Raw genomic sequence first — 20,249 nt, forward strand, 5'->3', positions numbered from 1 at the left:
GGACGCAGGACCCGAGTGAGGGAGGCGAGGAGGGCTCGGCGTCTGAGAGGAAGGAAGCGGGGTTCATTACCCGAGCTTATTCGAGTTTAATTCATAATTAGAACAACACATTTGGAGGGAAATTACTAGGCTGGCGAAGAGGGTTTTAATGGTGGAATGATAATTGGCTCTCACAGCAACACTTCAATGATTCAATTCTCTCATTCTCGAGATATGGCGGACGGCCCCTCCAATAACTCGCTCACCGGCTCACGGCACCGCCGGGCCGCAGGAGCTCCTCCCCCCCCCCCTCACGTGGGCCCAGTCTGACCACCACGTGTGTGTGTTGGCCTTCACATCTGATGCGTGCAGCCCCCCCCCGCAGAGTGAAACCTGACGAGCTGACGTGCAGGACTGCTGCCGTCCCTCGAGCCTCAGCTGTGTTTAATTAATAAGCAGGCACTTAGTGCGCCAGCCGCAAGAGGGTCCTTACTGTCACATTCCCAGAGGTAGGGGTCCTAAATGAGTCATTAGGTACTCAGCACACATGGAGGTGCACTCGGTGCTCACTGCAAATACACACACAGACAGACACACACACAGACACACACACAGACACACACACACAGACACACAGACACACACAGACACAGACACACAGACACAGACACACAGACACTCATAGACACACAGACACACACACTCTCACCCACAGACATACAGACACACACACTCTCACACACACACAGACACACATACAGACACACACGTGTGTGTGCGATGAGCACCGGGGGTTGGCTTTGGTGCTAATGGTCTTTTAATGACACCTCCTCCTGCCTAATCACCTGTTCTGCAGGTTTCCAGCAGCACAGGTAGCCCCAGTGTTCCCAGCAAGGGAATTCTCTGTAATGTCTCCTGCTCGTGTCTCCGCTCTCATTCGCCCCCCCCCCCCCCCCCCGATCGTTCCACGAGGCTCCGCTCTAACCGGCTCTGCCTCCGAGGATGCGAGGTGTAATTATAATCTGAAATCTGCTAATTTACATCAACGTCGCGGTGGAGCCGCGGGGGTGTAGGTGGAGAGCGGCGTCCCCCGGTGTGTGTGTGTGTGTGTTGATTAAGGCAATTAGTGTGGTGAATAGAGAGGGGCAGTGAGAGGAGCTATGGCTCTGTTTACCAGGAAGTCAAGGTGCAGCAGGTGAGACGCTCATTTGGGGTGATGTCATCACTTTTCAGATTTTTGTATTTTTCGGTGCCATAAGCGCAGGAGTTTCATCATATGTACCAACAAACCATCGGAGATAAACAGCTTTATTAAGGATACGTTTCACAGTTAATTATTATAATGTCACTCTGCCATGACATAGTGCTCACAGGTCAAGGCACCAACAATAATGACATCTATAATGCACTTTGAGAGTATTTACACATGGTGTCACTCTAGATTTACTTTAAGCCCCTAAAGCCGTTGGTGTAAACCTTAAATATGTCTCCATAACGTGACATATTTGTGACTAAATAAATAACTAAATGTTTTGGGGGAAAGGGCACGCTGTAAATAATCTCAATATAAATATTGTATGAATAAACTGAGATGATCAGGAGTGTGTGAGGATGGTTTGATCCCATGTGATCAACAGGGGAAGGCCAACACACACACATCTGATCATATGTATTTCATACAGTGTCGTTCTGACACACACACACACACACACACACACATACACTGCGTACAGTAGCACATTGCAGCTCTTTTGACCTCCGCCCTGCGTCTTCAGCTCAGCCTGATTCACACGGCTCGTCTTGTCTAATTTGGACTAATGATGGCGACTGAGCTCCAGACCAACTGCTAAAGAGATGGATGGAGGAGAAGAAAAAGAGGAGGAAAAACACTGTGGAAGATGTGTGTACTGTGTTCACGAAGTACACTACACTGTCTACACTATGTACACTAGTGTACATAGTAATGTATGTACTGTATACTAGTGTACGTAGTGTAGACAGTAGTGTATGTACATTAGTGTACATAGTAATGTATGTACTTTACACTAGTGTACATAGTAGTGTATGTACACTAGTATACAGTACATACATTACTATGTACACTAGTCTACAGTACATACATTACTATGTACACTAGTATACAGTACATACATTACTATGTACACTAGTGTACATACACTACTGTCTACACTACTATGTACACTAGTGTAAAGTACATACATTACTATGTACACTAGTGTACAAACACTCCTGTCTACACTACTACGTACACTAGTCCAGGCCGGCCCAGCTATACGCTGGAGATGAGCCTTCATGAAGCGATGCTCTATAAATACTCCAGGTGTAAGTCGGTGGGTCCAGACCACAGACGACCAGAACAAGTGAGCACTCCACTACATCACCTCCTGGTTCTGCTTCATCCACTCATTGATCAAGACTATTGAGTTTGTGCTAACCAGAGCTGTATCTGCATGTATCCGCGCGTGTGTGTGTGTGTGTGTGTGCCGTGTGCCGTACTGCTGGCATGGCTGACAGGGTAATTAGTTCTAATGAAATAACGCAGCCATTGTGGACAACAATTAAGGGTAGCTTTCATCCCTCTCATTAGGCTGAGTGGAGGAGCACTTTCATCTGCCCCGGTACTTAATGGTCTGGTCCGAAGGACACGCCCACTGATGGAATGAGTCCTCACACACACACACACACACACACGTCACACACACTCGTTCACGGCTACACCGGAGACTTTCTCATTCATTTACCTTTATTCTTAAAAACAGTTCAATGTTTATACAAACCTTTTAAAAAAGGGGAAGTCAAGATATTATGACTTTAACAAAATCAATATAAAAATATGGTCAAATTAAACAACAGAGATGTTCTTGGAATGTTTCCCTGACAAAGACTGAAGCCTTTGTTTTCCTTCTTTTTTTTATAGATAAATAATATTAAATATATGAATCAGATGTAAAATTGAAGAGAGTGCTTACTCAGCAAATCAAGCTCAATCTACTCCAACACATGCTGGTCGTTCATAACACATCATCAGGTTGATTCTCACGTTCAAGTGAAGGAGCATCATATCTCCCCCACATGAAAGAATATTAACAAAATTCAGATTTTATGGATGAATAATTCTTCGGTCTTTTACTCTCTTAAACACACAGCACTCTTAGAAAGATCGACGTCTTTAACCTGAGAGTGTTGGATTGAGACAACAGAGATTAAAACAGGCAGAAGAAATTAGAAATATTATATCAACAGAACTTGGCTTATTACGTCCACCGAGCAAAAAGAGAAATACATCCTATATCCATAACTATTGATCACTTTTATATTGACTTCACTTGAATTTCAAAGCAACTGATTCTTATAATATTTAGGTCACCCCTTTATATTCATGATTGTAGTATGAAGTATCTCTGTAGAATAATTACTAATGCATGAATGCATCATATGTCAGCATATGTAATATTGTAGCAGGTGGAAATCAGATGTTAGTGTAGCCACCGTTTACGAGCTAATTAAGGAAGTACACATGGAGATGATCCAGTAATGTACAAGTACCTCTTCACTCTAGTGTACATGTCCTTCGTGACAGTATGTTCATTCACTTTACATGTTCCACATGTTCCACATGTTCCACACACGCGTGTTGCACACGGTTCAGGAGACAGCATGTGCTGCTCTACGAGGAGGGACCGGTTCACTCTCTTTACGTTGATGATGACATCACTCGGTTGCAATTACACTCATTCATAAATATAAAAGACCAAATATCTCCGTGACTTCTTCATCAAATGTGTTTTCTCTAATTCTGACCTCTACATTTGAGGCACTATGCTGTTGTGACACACACACAATTGAACTACACACATGTGTAAGTGCAGCCCTCTACTCGGGCCCTGAAGGCCTCACAGCTGGATCCGGTATCATTGACCCATATAGACCTGTTTGACACCGCATACTATTTTTTTTTTAAGAAAAACAATTCAGGACATTTTAATCTATTTACTTCTGACACTTTGTTTTACAGACGTAGCCTCCAGCCGGATACTTCTTATATATTTAGGAGTTAGACTCTGATTAGAAACTCATTTGTTATACGACAATAACAAACATCCTTCAGGAGAAAACATGTTGTTGGTGATGGTGTGTTGTAAGGAGCCCGTGTTCATGTATTCATCTTAAAGCATAACTCCATGCTGTGTAATTGTGTATGTATATGCAACACGTGGCCGTGTTCAGGGCTGTGACCTTGGCTTTGCTCTGCCGCCTCCTGCATGTTTATTTATTTATTGAAATAAACTACTTTATTCAAGGTCTAGTGATGGGGAGCACAAGGCTGAGCATTATCATAATGCCTGGCAAGGTTAGCGCTGCTCAGCACAGCCACTGATGATGGCCTTATTTATTTATGAACGCTAAAAATAGTTGCTAAATATACACAGATATTATTTATGTTGGAAATCAAACACACTACAAATGATGCCATTATTTTCTTCGCGCTATTATTGTCGGAGCAGAAACACCACAGAGCACCACTCCTGTGTTTAGAAACACAGAAAGTAAAACTACGACAATGTTACGTCATCGAGTTATTCAACATTAAAAAAGCCCGAAGAAATATATTTTTTTCTCTTCAAACAAAGATGAAAATCTCATTTGTAGTCATGCAGACATTAAAAAGACCACTTACACATCTAAAAGCAATTACAGTGTGATATCAGTTCCTAAATGAGGCACTGAAACAAAACAGAATAAACAGAAGTCGCCTGAACATGAAAAACATATTTAAAGATATTGTCAAGCACACAATCTTATTTTAGAGAAGATGAGTTTGCAGAAACGGGCAAAGGAACCGACCCCAGAGTAGACTCCTATAAAAACTAAAAGACTAAACACCTGATCTATCCCTTTACCTTAATATATATATATATACATATTTATATATATATATATATATAAAAGAAGCTGATAATTAAAACTACCGATATATATTCATATATACAGTATATGTGTATTTATATATATATATATATACATGTATACAGTAAATATGTAGTTTTTTTAATGTATTTAAATTTGTATATATATATATGTATATATATATATATGTGTGTGTGTGTGTATTTATAAATATATATATAATAAAAGAAGCTGAAAAATAAAAACATATATATATATATTTATACATATACACAGTATATATGTATATATATAAATTTCAATACATTTGTGTATTTGTATATATATAAAAAGAAGGTGAGAAATAAAACTATGGATACTATGTGTGTTTTTATATATTCTGTATGTTTTTATTTCTCAGCTCCATGAAGCCTTTCCAGTGCAGCAGTTATTTAATTCTACATCTTTCCTTCTCTTGTATCTCTCCATCTCTCTCTGCTGACTCCATTGTTCATGCTGCGTCCATCTCACGGCGTCGGTTAAAGCATTTGTTTATTTCTAAAACATTTAATTCATTTCAGTTTATTTTATATAGCCTCGTGGAGGAAGCAGAGTTAGTAATGTGTGATGGAGAGATGAACATTCATAGAAGAGGAGAGAGGTGCTTAGTGTATCCTAAAATGCCCCCAGCAGCCTATCAGCCTATAGCAGCATCTCGAGGGGCGGGACATAGCACCTGTGGCCCCTAATGAGCTGAGTAGAGAAGTATTTTGCATGCAGATGAACCTGGAGCATGGAGCAGCTCGAGTTTCCTCCGTCTCCATGACGATGCTCACATGTTGATGAAGGTCTTGACGTTACATGTGTGTAGAGGAGAGCGTAGCGGTCGTGGTTAGTCATACTCCTGCTGCATTCAACTGCTGGTGCCGTCGGAGAGACTGAAGGGAAACGACACAACAGTTATTTTAAAAGCCTAAAGCGGAGGAAGCTTTTGGGGGAGGAGCCAGTCGTCCAGCGTAATGACGCCTGCTTGTTTCATCTCTCCTGGACATGTGATCCTACGCCGTCGGAGTGGTTACCATGTTTAAAAGCCTTCAATACACACACATCCATTGGTGCTAGTGGGAGGCGTGGCCACCAGCACCAAGTCGACAGTAATTATCCAATTAAAATGTAAATAGCATGTATAGCCAATCAAGACCAGAAGCTGTCTGCTCATGGATGACCTGCTGCTGTCAGGACCACCACGGGGGTCTGCATCAGGAGCAGGTTAACACATGTATGGTCATCATAAGCCTGGAATATAAACCACTTCCTGTTGTGACTGAGCGGCTCTCTTCACTCACCTGCTGCTGTTTGTTTTATTTATTTTTTAAAGGCGTGGGGAGGGGAAGCAAGATGATGGCCGTCGTTAAGATCAGCAGCGCGAACTGAGGTGCTGCTGCCGCGTCCGCCTGCACTGCAGGAGTGTTCATTAACACACACACACACACACAGAGAGACTTTATTGCCAGCACAGAGCAAACACAGCCTTAAACAGCTTGAGGAGTAAATGGATATTTTATTAATCTCATTGTCGGCTGAAGAGGAGTTTGTTAATTCGGAGCGGTGGCTGCTTGACCTTTTTAATGTTCTTCTATTCAGGAGTGAAGGGGAACAGCCCAGGTCGCCATGTTTCTAATTATTCCCCCCCCCCCTCCCTGCCCCTTTCTCTTCTTTTCTCCTCCTCTGCCCCCCCCCCCCCCCCTGTCGTCCACAGCAATTTGGCAAGATTTTAGACGTGGAGATTATTTTTAACGAGCGAGGCTCCAAGGTAAGTGTGCTGCATCCACGCACACACACACACACACATGCACACACACACAAACACATACGCACACACACACAGGGTCTTCCAGACGGCTATGTGTGTCCTCTGCCCCCCTCTCCTCTTGCAGTCCTCCTCTCTCTCTCTCTCTCTCTCTCTCTCTCTCTCCCCCTGATCAGTGACACTTTCCCACCATGCATTGGGACATACCGCTCACACGCCTCTACTCAAGTGGTTCTCAACCTTTTTTTCAGTGATGTACCCCCTGTAAAAATAAATTCACCCCCTGACCATCGCAACCTATTTTCGGTTGAAAAAAGAAGATGTAACACACAGCGCTGTGCCACCAGTGTGTGATTTAATATTACAATATATACAAATCTGTGTTTGAACTTACACTTACTTTTTAAATGATTTTTGAATGGATGCTAATATTAAATAAATGTTAAAGTAATCTCCCGTACCCGCTGTAGTGCCTCCACGCCCCGGGGGTACACGTCCCCCATCTGAGAACCACTGTGATAGACGCTGCCGTGGGAGTCACACAAACACACAACCTGTGCCAGCGAGCAGGGTGTGTTCTCCTCCTCTGGATAAATATGCGTATTGCTGGTTCATATCACCAGAAGCAGCCTTTCAGTGTAGGACCCTGGAGCCGTGCGATGAGCAGCTGTTTGTGAGTTCACACCGAGCCTCCTCTAACGTTTAATAACTGGAGGAACCACCACACACACACACACACAGACAGTGGTGAGACGCTGTGAATGTTGAAAAGACACCTGATACAAACATTGTTTAAGGATGGAACTATACTTCATAAAAATAACTCTTTCATCCCGCTGTCCTCAATTGTGGTTTATATTTATTGTATTACTCATTTGTTGCGCACACACTTGATTTTATTATTTTATATTTTTTATTTTTGTTATATCGTTATATATATATATATATATAAATATATATTTATAATTATATATATATGTATATATATTATTTTTTTGTAGCATCTTTGTTATGCTCCAAATTATATATATATATATAATTATATATAAATATAATTATATATGTATATATATATATAAAACAAACGATATAACAAAAACGAAAAATATCAAATGATAAAATCAAGTATGTGCGCAACAAATGAGTAATACAATTTAAATTAAGGATCTTTGTTATGCTCCAAGCGACAAACAAACAACACAAAATACAAACATCATATACTAGTAACCACGGACTAAATGGTAGTTATGAAACTGTGTGAATCTGGTTTATTGTAAACATATGTTATTGATTCATACGCATGCAACGTGAGAAACATGTTACAGTTGTTTTGATCAGATGTTGCTGCAGATATTATTTACTCTATATAATTATATATATATATAATTATATACTTCATCTTTACTTATTGTTTCCTTTGATGTGTCTATCCATGCTGGTGTGACTAATGCATTAACATACAGCATAAGTCTGCGACACCAAAGTTGCACTACATTACTGGTATGCAGTAATGGTGATGTGTATATATGTATATGAATAGATGGTTCTTGTGATTCATGCTCGTTAGAGAGAACACAGAGAGCACGAGCAGCGCTCGGCATCAGAGGAACACATCGATTCGTGGGAACTAAATGTCAGAAGGATTAATTTTTCCCCCACGTCAACACTTTTAAATATATGTTTTATTTGCTCCCCGTCTCAAGGGCGCGGCGTGTTAGTTATGCCCTGAGCGCGGCGCTGAATCCTGCCCACGCAGCAGAGATCACGTTCACACGTATTATCTGGCCGAGCAATTACAGCCCGGCGCCCGCGAGAGGCTGAGTGTTCTACAGGTGTGTCACCTGGAGTTCATCTCCACGCCGCCGCCGCCATTACTCACCGTGACAGAGCGGCGAGCGCAGCGAAAGCATGGGTCACATGTAGGCAGCGCTGAGAGGGCCACAACACTTAGACCAGGAGACATGACATGGATACAGTGTGAGACCAGGACCCTGAGACCAGGAGACATGACATGGATACAGTGTGAGACCAGGACCCTTAGACCAGGAGACATGACATGGATACAGTGTGAGACCAGGACCCTGAGACCAGGAGACATGACATGGATACAGTGTGAGACCAGGACCCTGAGACCAGGAGACATGACATGGATACAGTGTGAGACCAGGACCCTTAGACCAGGTTAGAGACATGACATGGATACAGTGTGAGACCAGGACCCGGTCCCTGGTCCCTCAAAGGGCTCCAGTGGTCGGAGGAGGCTCTGCTGTGTTCCTCCTCTATGCAGGACACAGCAGAGTCCTCTCGGTGAGACGTGTACACACCAGCAGCTCGCTGAAGCTGAAGAATGTCCACCCCCGAGGCCGAGTGTTAAATCCTGGAGACTTTTCTCGTGGAAAGAAAACATACCATTCTTCATCTCTAGAAAGCCGCTGCATTTACCTCCTCAGCCTGGGAGCTCAGGATGGATGTGAGCTGTGTGGCAGGGCTGCGACAGGCAGGCGGGAGCTCGACTCTGAAGATATCCATCAGCCGGCACACAACAGCCCCGAGTCCTCTTCGGGGCGCTTCACTTCCTCGTGTCTCCTTGTCAAAGGCGGTTTGCAAAGAATATTACAAATAATATGACAAACGTGTTGCTAACGAGCGGCTGAGACTACAGACGTCCTCACTAGAACTACATCCTGTCGTGGTGGAGACCTGAAGTCATGTGACCGTGCTGGAGCTCCTTCATTGCCTCGCGTTAGCATTTCACTTCTCTTGACTTAAAAAATAATAAAATCTCTGCTCATTTGTCAACAAAACACTCGAATCACATAAATAGTTTGTTCACCACAGAGTTTATTTTAATCCAACAGAAGAATCCCATTGGCTGGTCATGGAGGGAAGCCTCTTGATTGGCTGTAGGAATGATGAATATGTCAGTAGGTTGAACGAGGAAGAGAACATCGCTTATCAGAACCAGACTCTCATGAGCCTCTCCGGGGCCCCGGTCCGGGTCTCATGAGCGAGCCGCTTCCTGGAGGCTCAGAGAGTCACGGCTGACTGATGCCGTGGAGATTGTAATTGTGTGGCACTTATCTGCTCTCCCACAGGGCCTCTGCACAGCAGCAGAGAAACACACACAAACACACACACACACACACACAACCATATACACATCCCAAACTCCATTGTGTGTGTGGAGGCTTTCATTCCATCTGCTAATTCAATTTGGTCCAGTTGTTTCTCTAAATGCATGTGCAGCAGAGTCTGGGATGGAACACATACACACACAGACACACACAGACACACACACACACACACACACACGGTGATGAGGTGGTAATGTGAGTGTCATCGGAGCTCTTGTCTGTGGTTTGATGTCCTCACTGTGTGCCCCAGCAGCCTCTGACCTCCTGACCTGCAGCTCTCTCATCGATGCTCTGTGTCTTTTCTCTCCTCTTCTTCTCCTCCTTCCCCTCTGTGTGTTTCATCATTTCTTCTTTCTGGACGTCCGTCCTCCGTCCCTTCCGTCTTTTCACCCTGCCTCCCGGCCACCGCAGGGCTTCGGGTTTGTAACATTTGAAACGAGTGTCGATGCCGACCGCGCACGGGAGAAACTAAACGGTACAATCGTAGAGGGACGCAAAATAGAGGTGCTTTCCTTTTCCTGTCTCTCCTTCTTCTTGGGCCCCTCCCCCACTCGTTCCTCCCTGTCTCTGCCTGCCTGACATCTCTTGCGATACCCCCCCCCTCCCTCTCTCCTCCCTCCATCCATGTCCTCTCTCCTGCCTGCTGCACCTTGAACGCTGCATGCCGAACCCTGATCCGTAAGTGTGTGTGTGTGTTGTGTGTGTGTGTGTGTGCGCGTGTGTGTGACCAAGAGAAAGACGGACCGTGTCAGTGTGTGTGTGAGTGACCAAGAGAAAGACGAACCAAGTCAGTGTGTGTGTGTGTGTGTGTGTGTGTGTGTGTGTGTGTGTGTGTGTGTGAGTGACCAAGAGAAAGACGGACCAAGTCAGTGTGTGTGTGTGTGTGTGTGTGAGCATGTTGTGGGTTTGTTTCGTTGCTTTTTATAAAGATGGTGAATTCTGCTCTGCTCGTTATGGATTGTGTCCGTTGTGTGTGTGTGTGTGTGTGTGTGTGTGTGTGGCATGTGCACGGGGTCACAGCGGTTTGGATTGAGTTATAAAGCCACTCAGTTCACATGAAGTCCTCGTGGAGACCAGGAGGCCTCCACCCTGTTCCCTCATATGTTTACTGGCTTTACCTCGACAACTGTTCTCATCTCTAGATATAATGCTCACATGCTACCTCTCCTTTGTGGTGGATGACCTTTGACACTTGAGACCGAGTTCTGAATGTGTTTGGGTTCATGAGAGACACTAAAAAATCATAATCTGACCTTCTTCTTGACCCTTGACCTTTGGCCTTACAGATGTACTGATGCTTCTGTCTCTGTGATGTTATATTATAAGAGTGAATATTGTTGGGAAACAAAGACGAACCAAATTTAATGATTAAAATTCTTTCCTCATTAAGTGAAGAAATATGTAAAGCTGGACGGCATAAGCATTTCCTCCTTGTAAAATTAATATATTTATATATTCGTGTTTAGTTTAATTCAGATTAACATAATGTCTAGGATGCAGAGCTGCATGCAGTTCAACCTGTGAGGACATGTGGTAAAATAAAAGGATCTGTGAGCTCTTATTGTGAAATGATTACAAAACCAACCTGTACAATAAAAGTGTGTGTGACAACTCTTGTTGTAGATATAGATGTGTTCCATCTTAATAATCCAGCACCAGGGAACACGTCACTCACAATAAAGCAGAAGGAAAACATCACAAAGCAGAATGCTGACGTCTTCACACCAAGATCTGGATCACTGCGGAAGTTTTTTCTTTTATTAAGAATCTTAAATTGAAGTCGATACAATCCTTCTGGAGTTCCGATGTGTTGGAGTCGTCTCTCACGTCGTTGACTGTGTTTCAGCATCCGACCGTAGACTCATGCATGTCGCCTTACAAGAGATGATAGCAGCATGGCATGGAGAGTGGTGTGGACGTGGATCATGCACAGTGGGCATGTGTGTGTGTGTGTGTGTGTGTGTGTGTGTGTGTATCACACACTAACCCCTCTCTGTCTGCTGACAGGTCAACAATGCCACAGCCAGAGTAATGACCAACAAGAAGGTGGCCAACCCGTATACAAACGGTAAGAGCTGCTTTCCTTTCTCCTTCTCCTGGTTCCTTCTCTTTCCCCCTGTCTCCTGTGTCCTTGCCCATCGCCCCCCTGCCAGTGTCACACCGTGGCTACATTACAGAGCAACAGATCATACGGGGCCGTCGATCGGGTTTGAAACATCATGCAAATAGCAAAGTGAAATCTGTTCCTACCCTCAGCAGCGGTAGAAAGGAGAAGGGCGGCAGGGAAGAGGATGATTAGAGATGGAGGGAAGGGGGGGGGCTAACTGAATAGAGCCAATAAAAAGTGCCGGGAGCCGTTGGTAAAGAGAGAGAGAGAGAGAGACGGGCCTTTAGGGCGTGTTCCTCTCCTCTATCTCTCTCACGGAGCGTCAGTCATGTGGAGGAGGGAGAGAGCAGCAGAAAAGAGAGGGGAGGAGATGGATAAACAGGGGATGGAATTAAATGGCCAGACTTGTCAGCACCTCTCTTCCACGTGCACGTGCACGCGCATACACACACACACACACACACACACACAACAGCAACAGACAGACGCACACCTCCACCCTGTTTAAGGGTGCAGAGAAAGAGAGAATGAGCCCTGAAGGGGTTTCCATTCGTCACTGCTGTCAGGCACCAGACACACACTCACTCACACACACACACACGCACACACACACACACACATATTCCTTCCCAACGCTCTCTCTCTCTCTCTCATTTGGTGTTGTGCTCAATCTGCTTTGTTGGGATTAGCGGTGGCTGTGCAGACTATTGCCAAGCACCAGAAATATGACTGAATAAAAATAGACAAGAAGAACACAAAGAACAACATTTCATACGACTGCACATTTAATAATCATGATTAGAAGAAGAAGAAGAAGAAGAAGAAGAAGAAGAAGAAGAAGAAAAGGAGGAGAAGAAGGATAATAGGAGTGTTTCTGTAGAGAGGTTTTTTTTGGAACAGCAAACAGAAACAAGTTTATGCAGCATTACTAACATTTACCCTGTGTGTGTGTGTGTGTGTGTGTGTGTGTGTGTGTGTGTGTGTGTGTCTCCTGTGCAGGCTGGAAGCTGAACCCAGTGGTCGGAGCCATATACAGCCCTGAGTTTTATGCAGGTAAAGAATCTCCCAGAGCTGTGTATCGTGTGTTGATGCTCTGCAGTGTTGTGTGTGTGTGTGTCTGTGCTGTGGGCGCAGTGTACACACCCACATGTTGTGCGTGTGAGTCTGAAGTGGCAGCTTGGTTTCATTTGCTAGAAGTGCTGAGGCCGCCTCCCCTTAACCGCTCTACTTTCTGCTCATTAGTCTGAAATCTGTTGGTTCCCAGACAGCTTTACAGCTCTCCTCTAAATAAGCAGCCTGACAGAGAGAGGCCATCCATCTCTTGTATCCCTCCTTCCCTGTTTCCCTGCTTCTGCCTCAATCCCCCATCCATCCCTCCATCCCTCCAACCTCAGACGAGACCTCCAGGCACTCTATCACAGTTCTCCATGCGCCACTGCCTGTGTGTGTATGTATGTGTGTGTGTGTGAAGGTTTATGTTGAGATACACACAGATGTGTATGTTTACATATGCATATGGCATGTCTTTAAAGGGGCAAACAACACAAAATGCTCCATCTGTCCCTGAGCACATTCCTTTATTGCACGACTTGAGTTCTAACTTTTTATTACGCTCGTTCTCCGTCCTCCTAAACCTAAACTCACTTCTACAGAAAGCGGCCCCTCAACGCTTACCGGGGCCGTGAGGCCCGGGCCCCGAACGCCAGCGAGACACAAGCATGAAATATGTAGATATATTGTTATTATGTATTATTATTTATTTGCACCAGTACCACATAGAACAACTTTGGCCCGGGGAAGTCACAGAGATATGATGGTCAACGCTCCATGTGAACTTTATTCTGAATTGTTTATAAGACAGTATGCGTGAGTCTGAGGCTTGAGTTGCAGCATGCGAACATCAGAAGCTTATAAATATCATCAAACAACAATATAGTCATAAAGAGTACCAGACGTAGCCCTGCGCTGTGTCCGTGCTGTCCATGGTGCTGATCCCCGTGTAGCGGCATGATCAGCACCATGGACAGTACCATGATCAGAACCACGATCAGCACCATGGACAGTACCATGATCAGCACCACGATCAGCACCATGGACAGTACCATGATCAGCACCACGATCAGCACCATGGACAGTACCATGATCAGCACCACGATCAGCACCATGGACAGTACCATGGACAGTACCATGATCAGCACCACGATCAGCACCACGATCAGCACCATGGACAGTACCATGATCAGCACCATGGACAGCACCACGATCAGCACCACGATCAGCACCATGGACAGTACCATGATCAGCACCATGGACAGCACCACGGACAGCACCATGGACAGCGCTACACACACAGGGGACGACTGCTACTCTATGTGACTATATTGTTATGTTGAAATGTAAACAACCTCAAAGCTGGAAAACAACTCGATGCTATGTTTATGCTTCTGATGTTTACATGTTTAAATGTATGAAAGCTGATTTAAAGTCAGTTTATATTATAAATCCCATATAGCACATTCTGAATGTGCCTGCGTTACAGTGTGTACACATCCCAGGAGCTCACCTCTCCTCACCGTGCACACCGCTCCACTCAGTTGATCAGCTTTGTTTGGTGATGATGTATTACACACACACACACACACACACCAGTTCCAGAGCAGTTTATATGGCGTTAAGTCACTCACATAAATGGTTAATTAGTCCATCATGTTTCACATCCTAGACAATATGTTCAGACATCGTGCACATGAGGGGGTCAGGTGGGGGTCAGGTGGGGGTCTGGCTCCAGGAGGCTGCTGGTTGTGTTCCAGGTGAAGCTCGTGTGTTTATTTGTTGTTGTTTTTAAGCCGTGACATTCTGTTGTGCTGTGTTTTGCATTTATCTATTTTCTGTGAAATGATGTGAAACGAAAGCGAAACATTCTCAGTGTGACGTCCACGTGTGTTTCAAATGTTCAAACAACTTCCATCCCCGCTCTGCCCACAGGGCATGTTGAAGTGTCCTTGAGCAAGGCACTGAACCCCCAGTTGCTTGTTTATAACTGAGGATGGTCAATGCAGAGAAGAATTTACCCACAAGGGTACAGACACCAGATACACACACCAGATACACACACCAGATACACACACCAGATACACACACCAGATACACACACCAGATACACACACCAGATACACACACCATATACACACACCAGATACACACCAGATACACACACCATATACACACACCAGATACACACACCACATATACACACCAGATACACACACCACATATACACACCATTCCAGATATACACACCAGTCCAGATACACACCAGATACACACACACCAGTTACACACACCAGATACACACACCAGATACACACACCAGATACACACACCATATACACACACCACATATACACACCAGATACACACACCAGATACACACACCACATATACACACCAGATACACACACCACATATACACACCATTCCAGATATACACACCAGTCCAGATACACACCAGATACACACACACCAGTTACACACACCAGATACACACACACCAGTTACACACACCAGTCCAGATACACACCAGATACACACACACCAGTTACACACACCAGTTACACACACCAGATACACACACCAGGTACACACGCCAGATATACACACCATTCCAGATACACACGCCAGACAAACTCACCTGTCTAGATACACACACCAGATACACACACCAGTCCAGAGCTCCCCATGGGTGGTGTTCAGGAGGTGAAGCTGGAGTCCATTCCCCATCAGACATCATGTGACTCCATCTTCTCCACAGGTTGACTGTCTGGTCCTCGTAAGCATTGCATTGTTATAACACACACACTCATTCACAGTGTTCTGAAAGCCTACGCAGCACCATGTGCCCCCCTCGCTCCCAGGAGGAGGAGGAGGAGGAGGAGGAGGAGGAGGAGGGAAAAGCAGGAGAATACTAGAAGCAGCCATGCCTCCATGGTGTCTGCCCTGGACACGTTTCTATTGGTTCATTCCCTTTTCTCATATGAATCTTTCGCGTGGCTCAGGTTGACTCTGCATTCACACACCCGTCAACCCACAGATCAGATGACATCCACCCGCATGCCTCCACTCTTCCACCCGCATGCCTCCTGCATTCTCTCTCTCTATAAAAAAATTAAAAAGATCCGCCTGTAAGTGAAAGTGCGTGGGATTGGGATTTCTTCTGGAATAATTATGAGTGCATTTAATCTGGTTGTGGGGGGTGGGGGGGTGCATTCGGATGTAAAGGGGTCTGTAAGGCGATTAATCACCCTTTATCAGACGGCGGGCGCAGCACCCATCAGCTGAATCGGCCTCCATAAATCCTGAAGCGCTGACAGTGCACTCCATCTCCATTGCCGGGCTCGGCTACAGGTTTATTGTGCGCAAATCCCATTCAGAAGAATGACGGATGACCCCCTCATGCACACACACACACACACACATGCTCACATGCTCACACACACACATGTTCACACACCTGTCTGCCCAGAGAAGGTAATTTTGGTTCCTACCTTCAAAGTTTGTAGCCAAACACGGGTGTTCAATTTGAGGTACACCCCCACTGTGTCAGGGTTCAAAGATGTTGAAACCCACCCTTTGGGGTGAGTGTTGGGGTGTTGGGGTTGTGTGTTGTGTTTGGGGGTTTTGTAAAGGGGAAGGTGTGGAGGTCTTCTCCCGTTGCTGAAGGTTAACACGGCCTTCAGGTCAACCGCTCAATCATGCCAACCTCCAGGTGACCCGGTTGGTGGGTGTGGGTGGTGTTTTGTTGTTGTGTTGTGGTGTGTGGGGTGTGTGTGTTGTGTGGGTGGGTGGTGGTGAAGTGTGTGTGGGGTGTGTGGGTGTGTGGTATTTTATGAAGGGTGGCCTTTAGACTAAACAAAACAGGCCATCTGTTTGGTTGTCCTTTTGCCAAACATGGGAAAACCTCCATGCAGGATTTTGCTTCCTCTTTAGTGCCCCTCCCTTCTCCCCACAGGAAATCTCTTGCTCCCCCATCACTCAACCACCCTTCCACCCTTTGTAAATTAATGTGTCTGTCCTTTATAGAATCTTTTTCAACAAATTCAGCATTTTACTCTTAATGCAGGATCAAAGGACTTCACTGTTGGACTCCACCCCTTCAGGTGAGTTATGAAGGAACCAGGCGAGCATCAGAACAGGGCGAGCATCAGAACAGGGCGAGCATCAGAACCAGGGCAGCATCAAACAGGGTGCTGCTTTTTACGGGACGGCCTTTTCAGAACTCTGAAACCAGCCACAATGGTTCTGATGTGATCCAAGAATCTAATAAAATACACAATCAGGTTCCTAACACCTACCGCGGCATTTCCCAATGCTGTAACCTTTTTTCTCTTTCCCAGTCACAGGGTTTTTTTACCCCAGCACAGGCACTTCCCACAGGGGCCTTTGGAGGGAGGGCCCATCTACCAACTTCCGTGCTGAACTCCTTCCTCCACCCATTCCCTCTATGGGGGTGGCCAACCCCAACACACACATTCCAACTGAAAAACAAACTTAATCAAAAAACCTTATGCTGTCCCAAGACTGAAAACAGCTACCTGCACAGAAAAGGGGTCCACAACTGAGGCAACACTAACCACACTAACACAACCAACAGTTAGCAGAGGATCGGGAAGTGGAAAACAAAAGGCTGCCTTCTAATGGCGTAAATTGCTCTTTGATTCCAGAATGGCGAATTTGCTCTTTTTTCTACTGTATCTTTATTCGGCTGTGAATGGACTGCTGTGACCGCCGCACACTCACAGGCCCGCCCGAGAGGCGAGAGACCACAGTGAACGTGGAGGGGGAGAGAGAGAGAGAGAATAGACGTCTGAGAGAGAGTGTGTTCGAGTTGAAAGGAAAGAAAGATTCAAGATTCAAGATTCAAGATGTTTTATTTGTCACATACACACACAGGTTGTGCAGGAAATAAAATGGCAATGCTCACAGAATGGAAGGGAAAAGTACAACATCAAACAAACACAATATTTACAGTAAGTGTGTGTGTGTGGTGTGTGTGTGCCAGGGGGCAGGGGGCTTGGGGGTTTCCAGGTGAAACTCGTGTGTTTATTCCTGATTTGGGCTTTTTAAAGTGAAATTCTGTTGCTCTGCTTTCTTTAGCTTTTCTGTGAGGGTGTGACCGCAAACATTCTGAACAGTGTGTGGGTGTTTCCAAAATGTTCAAACAACTTCCATCCCCCTGCCTGCCCACACAGGCATGTTGAAGTGTCCTTGAGCAAGGCACTGGACCCCAGTTGCTTGTTTATAACTGAGGATGGTCAATGCAGAGAAGAATTTACCCACAAGGGTACAGACACCAGATAATACACACCAGATATACACCAGATACACACACCAGATACACACACCAGATATTAATAACACACAGATACACACACCATATACACACACCAGATACACACGCTAGATAATAATAATAATTAGATACACACACTAGATAACACACACCAGATACACACACCATATATACAATAATACACCAGATACCAGATAATAACTATACACACACCAGATACACACACCTACATATACACACTAGATACACACCATTCCAGATATACACCCAGTCCAGATACAGACACCAGATACACACACACCAGTTATACACACACTCAGATACACACACACAGATACACACTAGATACAGAACCAGATACACACACCATATACACACACCACATATACACACCAGATACACACACCAGATACACACACCATATACACACACCAGATACACACACCACATATACACACCATTCCAGATATACACACCATTCCAGATACACACCAGATACACACCAGTTACACACACCAGATACACACACACCAGTTACATACACCAGTCCAGATACACACCAGATACACACACCAGTTACACACACCAGATACACACACCAGATATACACACTATTCCAGATACACACGCCAGATATACACACCATTCCAGATACACACGCCAGACAAACTCACCTGTCTAGATACACCAGATACACACACCAGTCCAGAGCTCCCCATGGGTGGTGTTCAGGAGGTGAAGCTGGAGTCTATTCCCCATCAGACATCATGTGACTCCATCTTCTCCACAGGTTGACTGTCTGGTCCTCGTAAGCATTGCATTGTTATAACACACACACTCATTCACAGTGTTCTGAAAGCCACGCAGCACCTGTGCCCCTCGCTCCCAGGAGGAGGAGGAGGAGGAGGAGGAGGAGGAGGAGGGAAAAGCAGGAGAATACTAGAAGCAGCCATGCCTCCATGGTGTCTGCCCTGGACACGTTTCTATTGGTTCATTCTTCTCATATGAATCTTCGCGTGGCTCAGGTTGACTCTGCATTCACACACCCGTCACCCCACAGATCAGATGACATCCACCCGCATGCCTCCACTGTTCCACCCGCATGCCTCCTGCATTCTCTCTCTATAAAAAATTTAAAAAGATCCGCCTGTAAGTGAAAGTGCGTGGGATTGGGATTTCTTCTGGAATAATTATGAGTGCATTTAATCTGGTTGTGGGGGGTGGGGGGGTGCATTCGGATGTAAAGGGGTCTGTAAGGCGATTAATCACCCTTTATCAGACGGCGGGCGCAGCACCCATCAGCTGAATCGGCCTCCATAAATCCTGAAGCGCTGACAGTGCACTCCATCTCCATTGCCGGGCTCGGCTACAGGTTTATTGTGCGCAAATCCCATTCAGAAGAATGACGGATGACCCCCTCATGCACACACACACACATGCTCACATGCTCACACACACACATGTTCACACACCCACGCTCACACTCGCACCCACGCTCACATACACACATGTTCACACACGCCCACTGTCACACACACATGTTCACACACTCACATGCACACACACGCCCACGCTCACATACACACACACTCATATGTTCACACACTCACATGCACACACACACACAGCCCACGCGCACACACACACGCCCATGTTCACACACTCACATGTTCACACACGTTCACACACTCACACACGCCCACGCTCAAACACTGACATGCTCGCACACTTACACGCTCAAACACACACATGCTCACACACTCACATGTTCACACACGTTCACACACTCACATGTTCACACACGTTCACACACTCACATGTTCACACACGTTCACACACTCACATGCACACACACTCACACGCTCACACACTCACACACTTTGGACTGATAACACACACGGTCTATTTTACTCAAACACACACGTTTACACACACGGGCCGGTAGACAGACAGGTAGACAGA

General features: G+C 45.3%; 1 protein-coding gene across 2 annotated transcripts in view; it reads left to right on the plus strand.

Moving 5' to 3' along the window:
- LOC130203340 (RNA binding protein fox-1 homolog 3-like) overlaps positions 1-20,249 on the plus strand; it is a 178,728-nt gene that overhangs the window by 137,372 nt on the left and 21,107 nt on the right. For both annotated transcript variants that reach the window (XM_056429426.1, XM_056429425.1), the window contains exons 4-6: positions 6,647-6,700; positions 11,839-11,899; positions 12,938-12,991. In XM_056429426.1, coding sequence (XP_056285401.1) covers positions 6,647-6,700; positions 11,839-11,899; positions 12,938-12,991 — 169 coding nt within the window. The remainder of the gene's footprint in view (positions 1-6,646; positions 6,701-11,838; positions 11,900-12,937; positions 12,992-20,249) is intronic.

This window comes from Pseudoliparis swirei, chromosome 13 (assembly GCF_029220125.1).
Source record: "Pseudoliparis swirei isolate HS2019 ecotype Mariana Trench chromosome 13, NWPU_hadal_v1, whole genome shotgun sequence".
Lineage (NCBI taxonomy): Eukaryota > Metazoa > Chordata > Actinopteri > Perciformes > Liparidae > Pseudoliparis > Pseudoliparis swirei.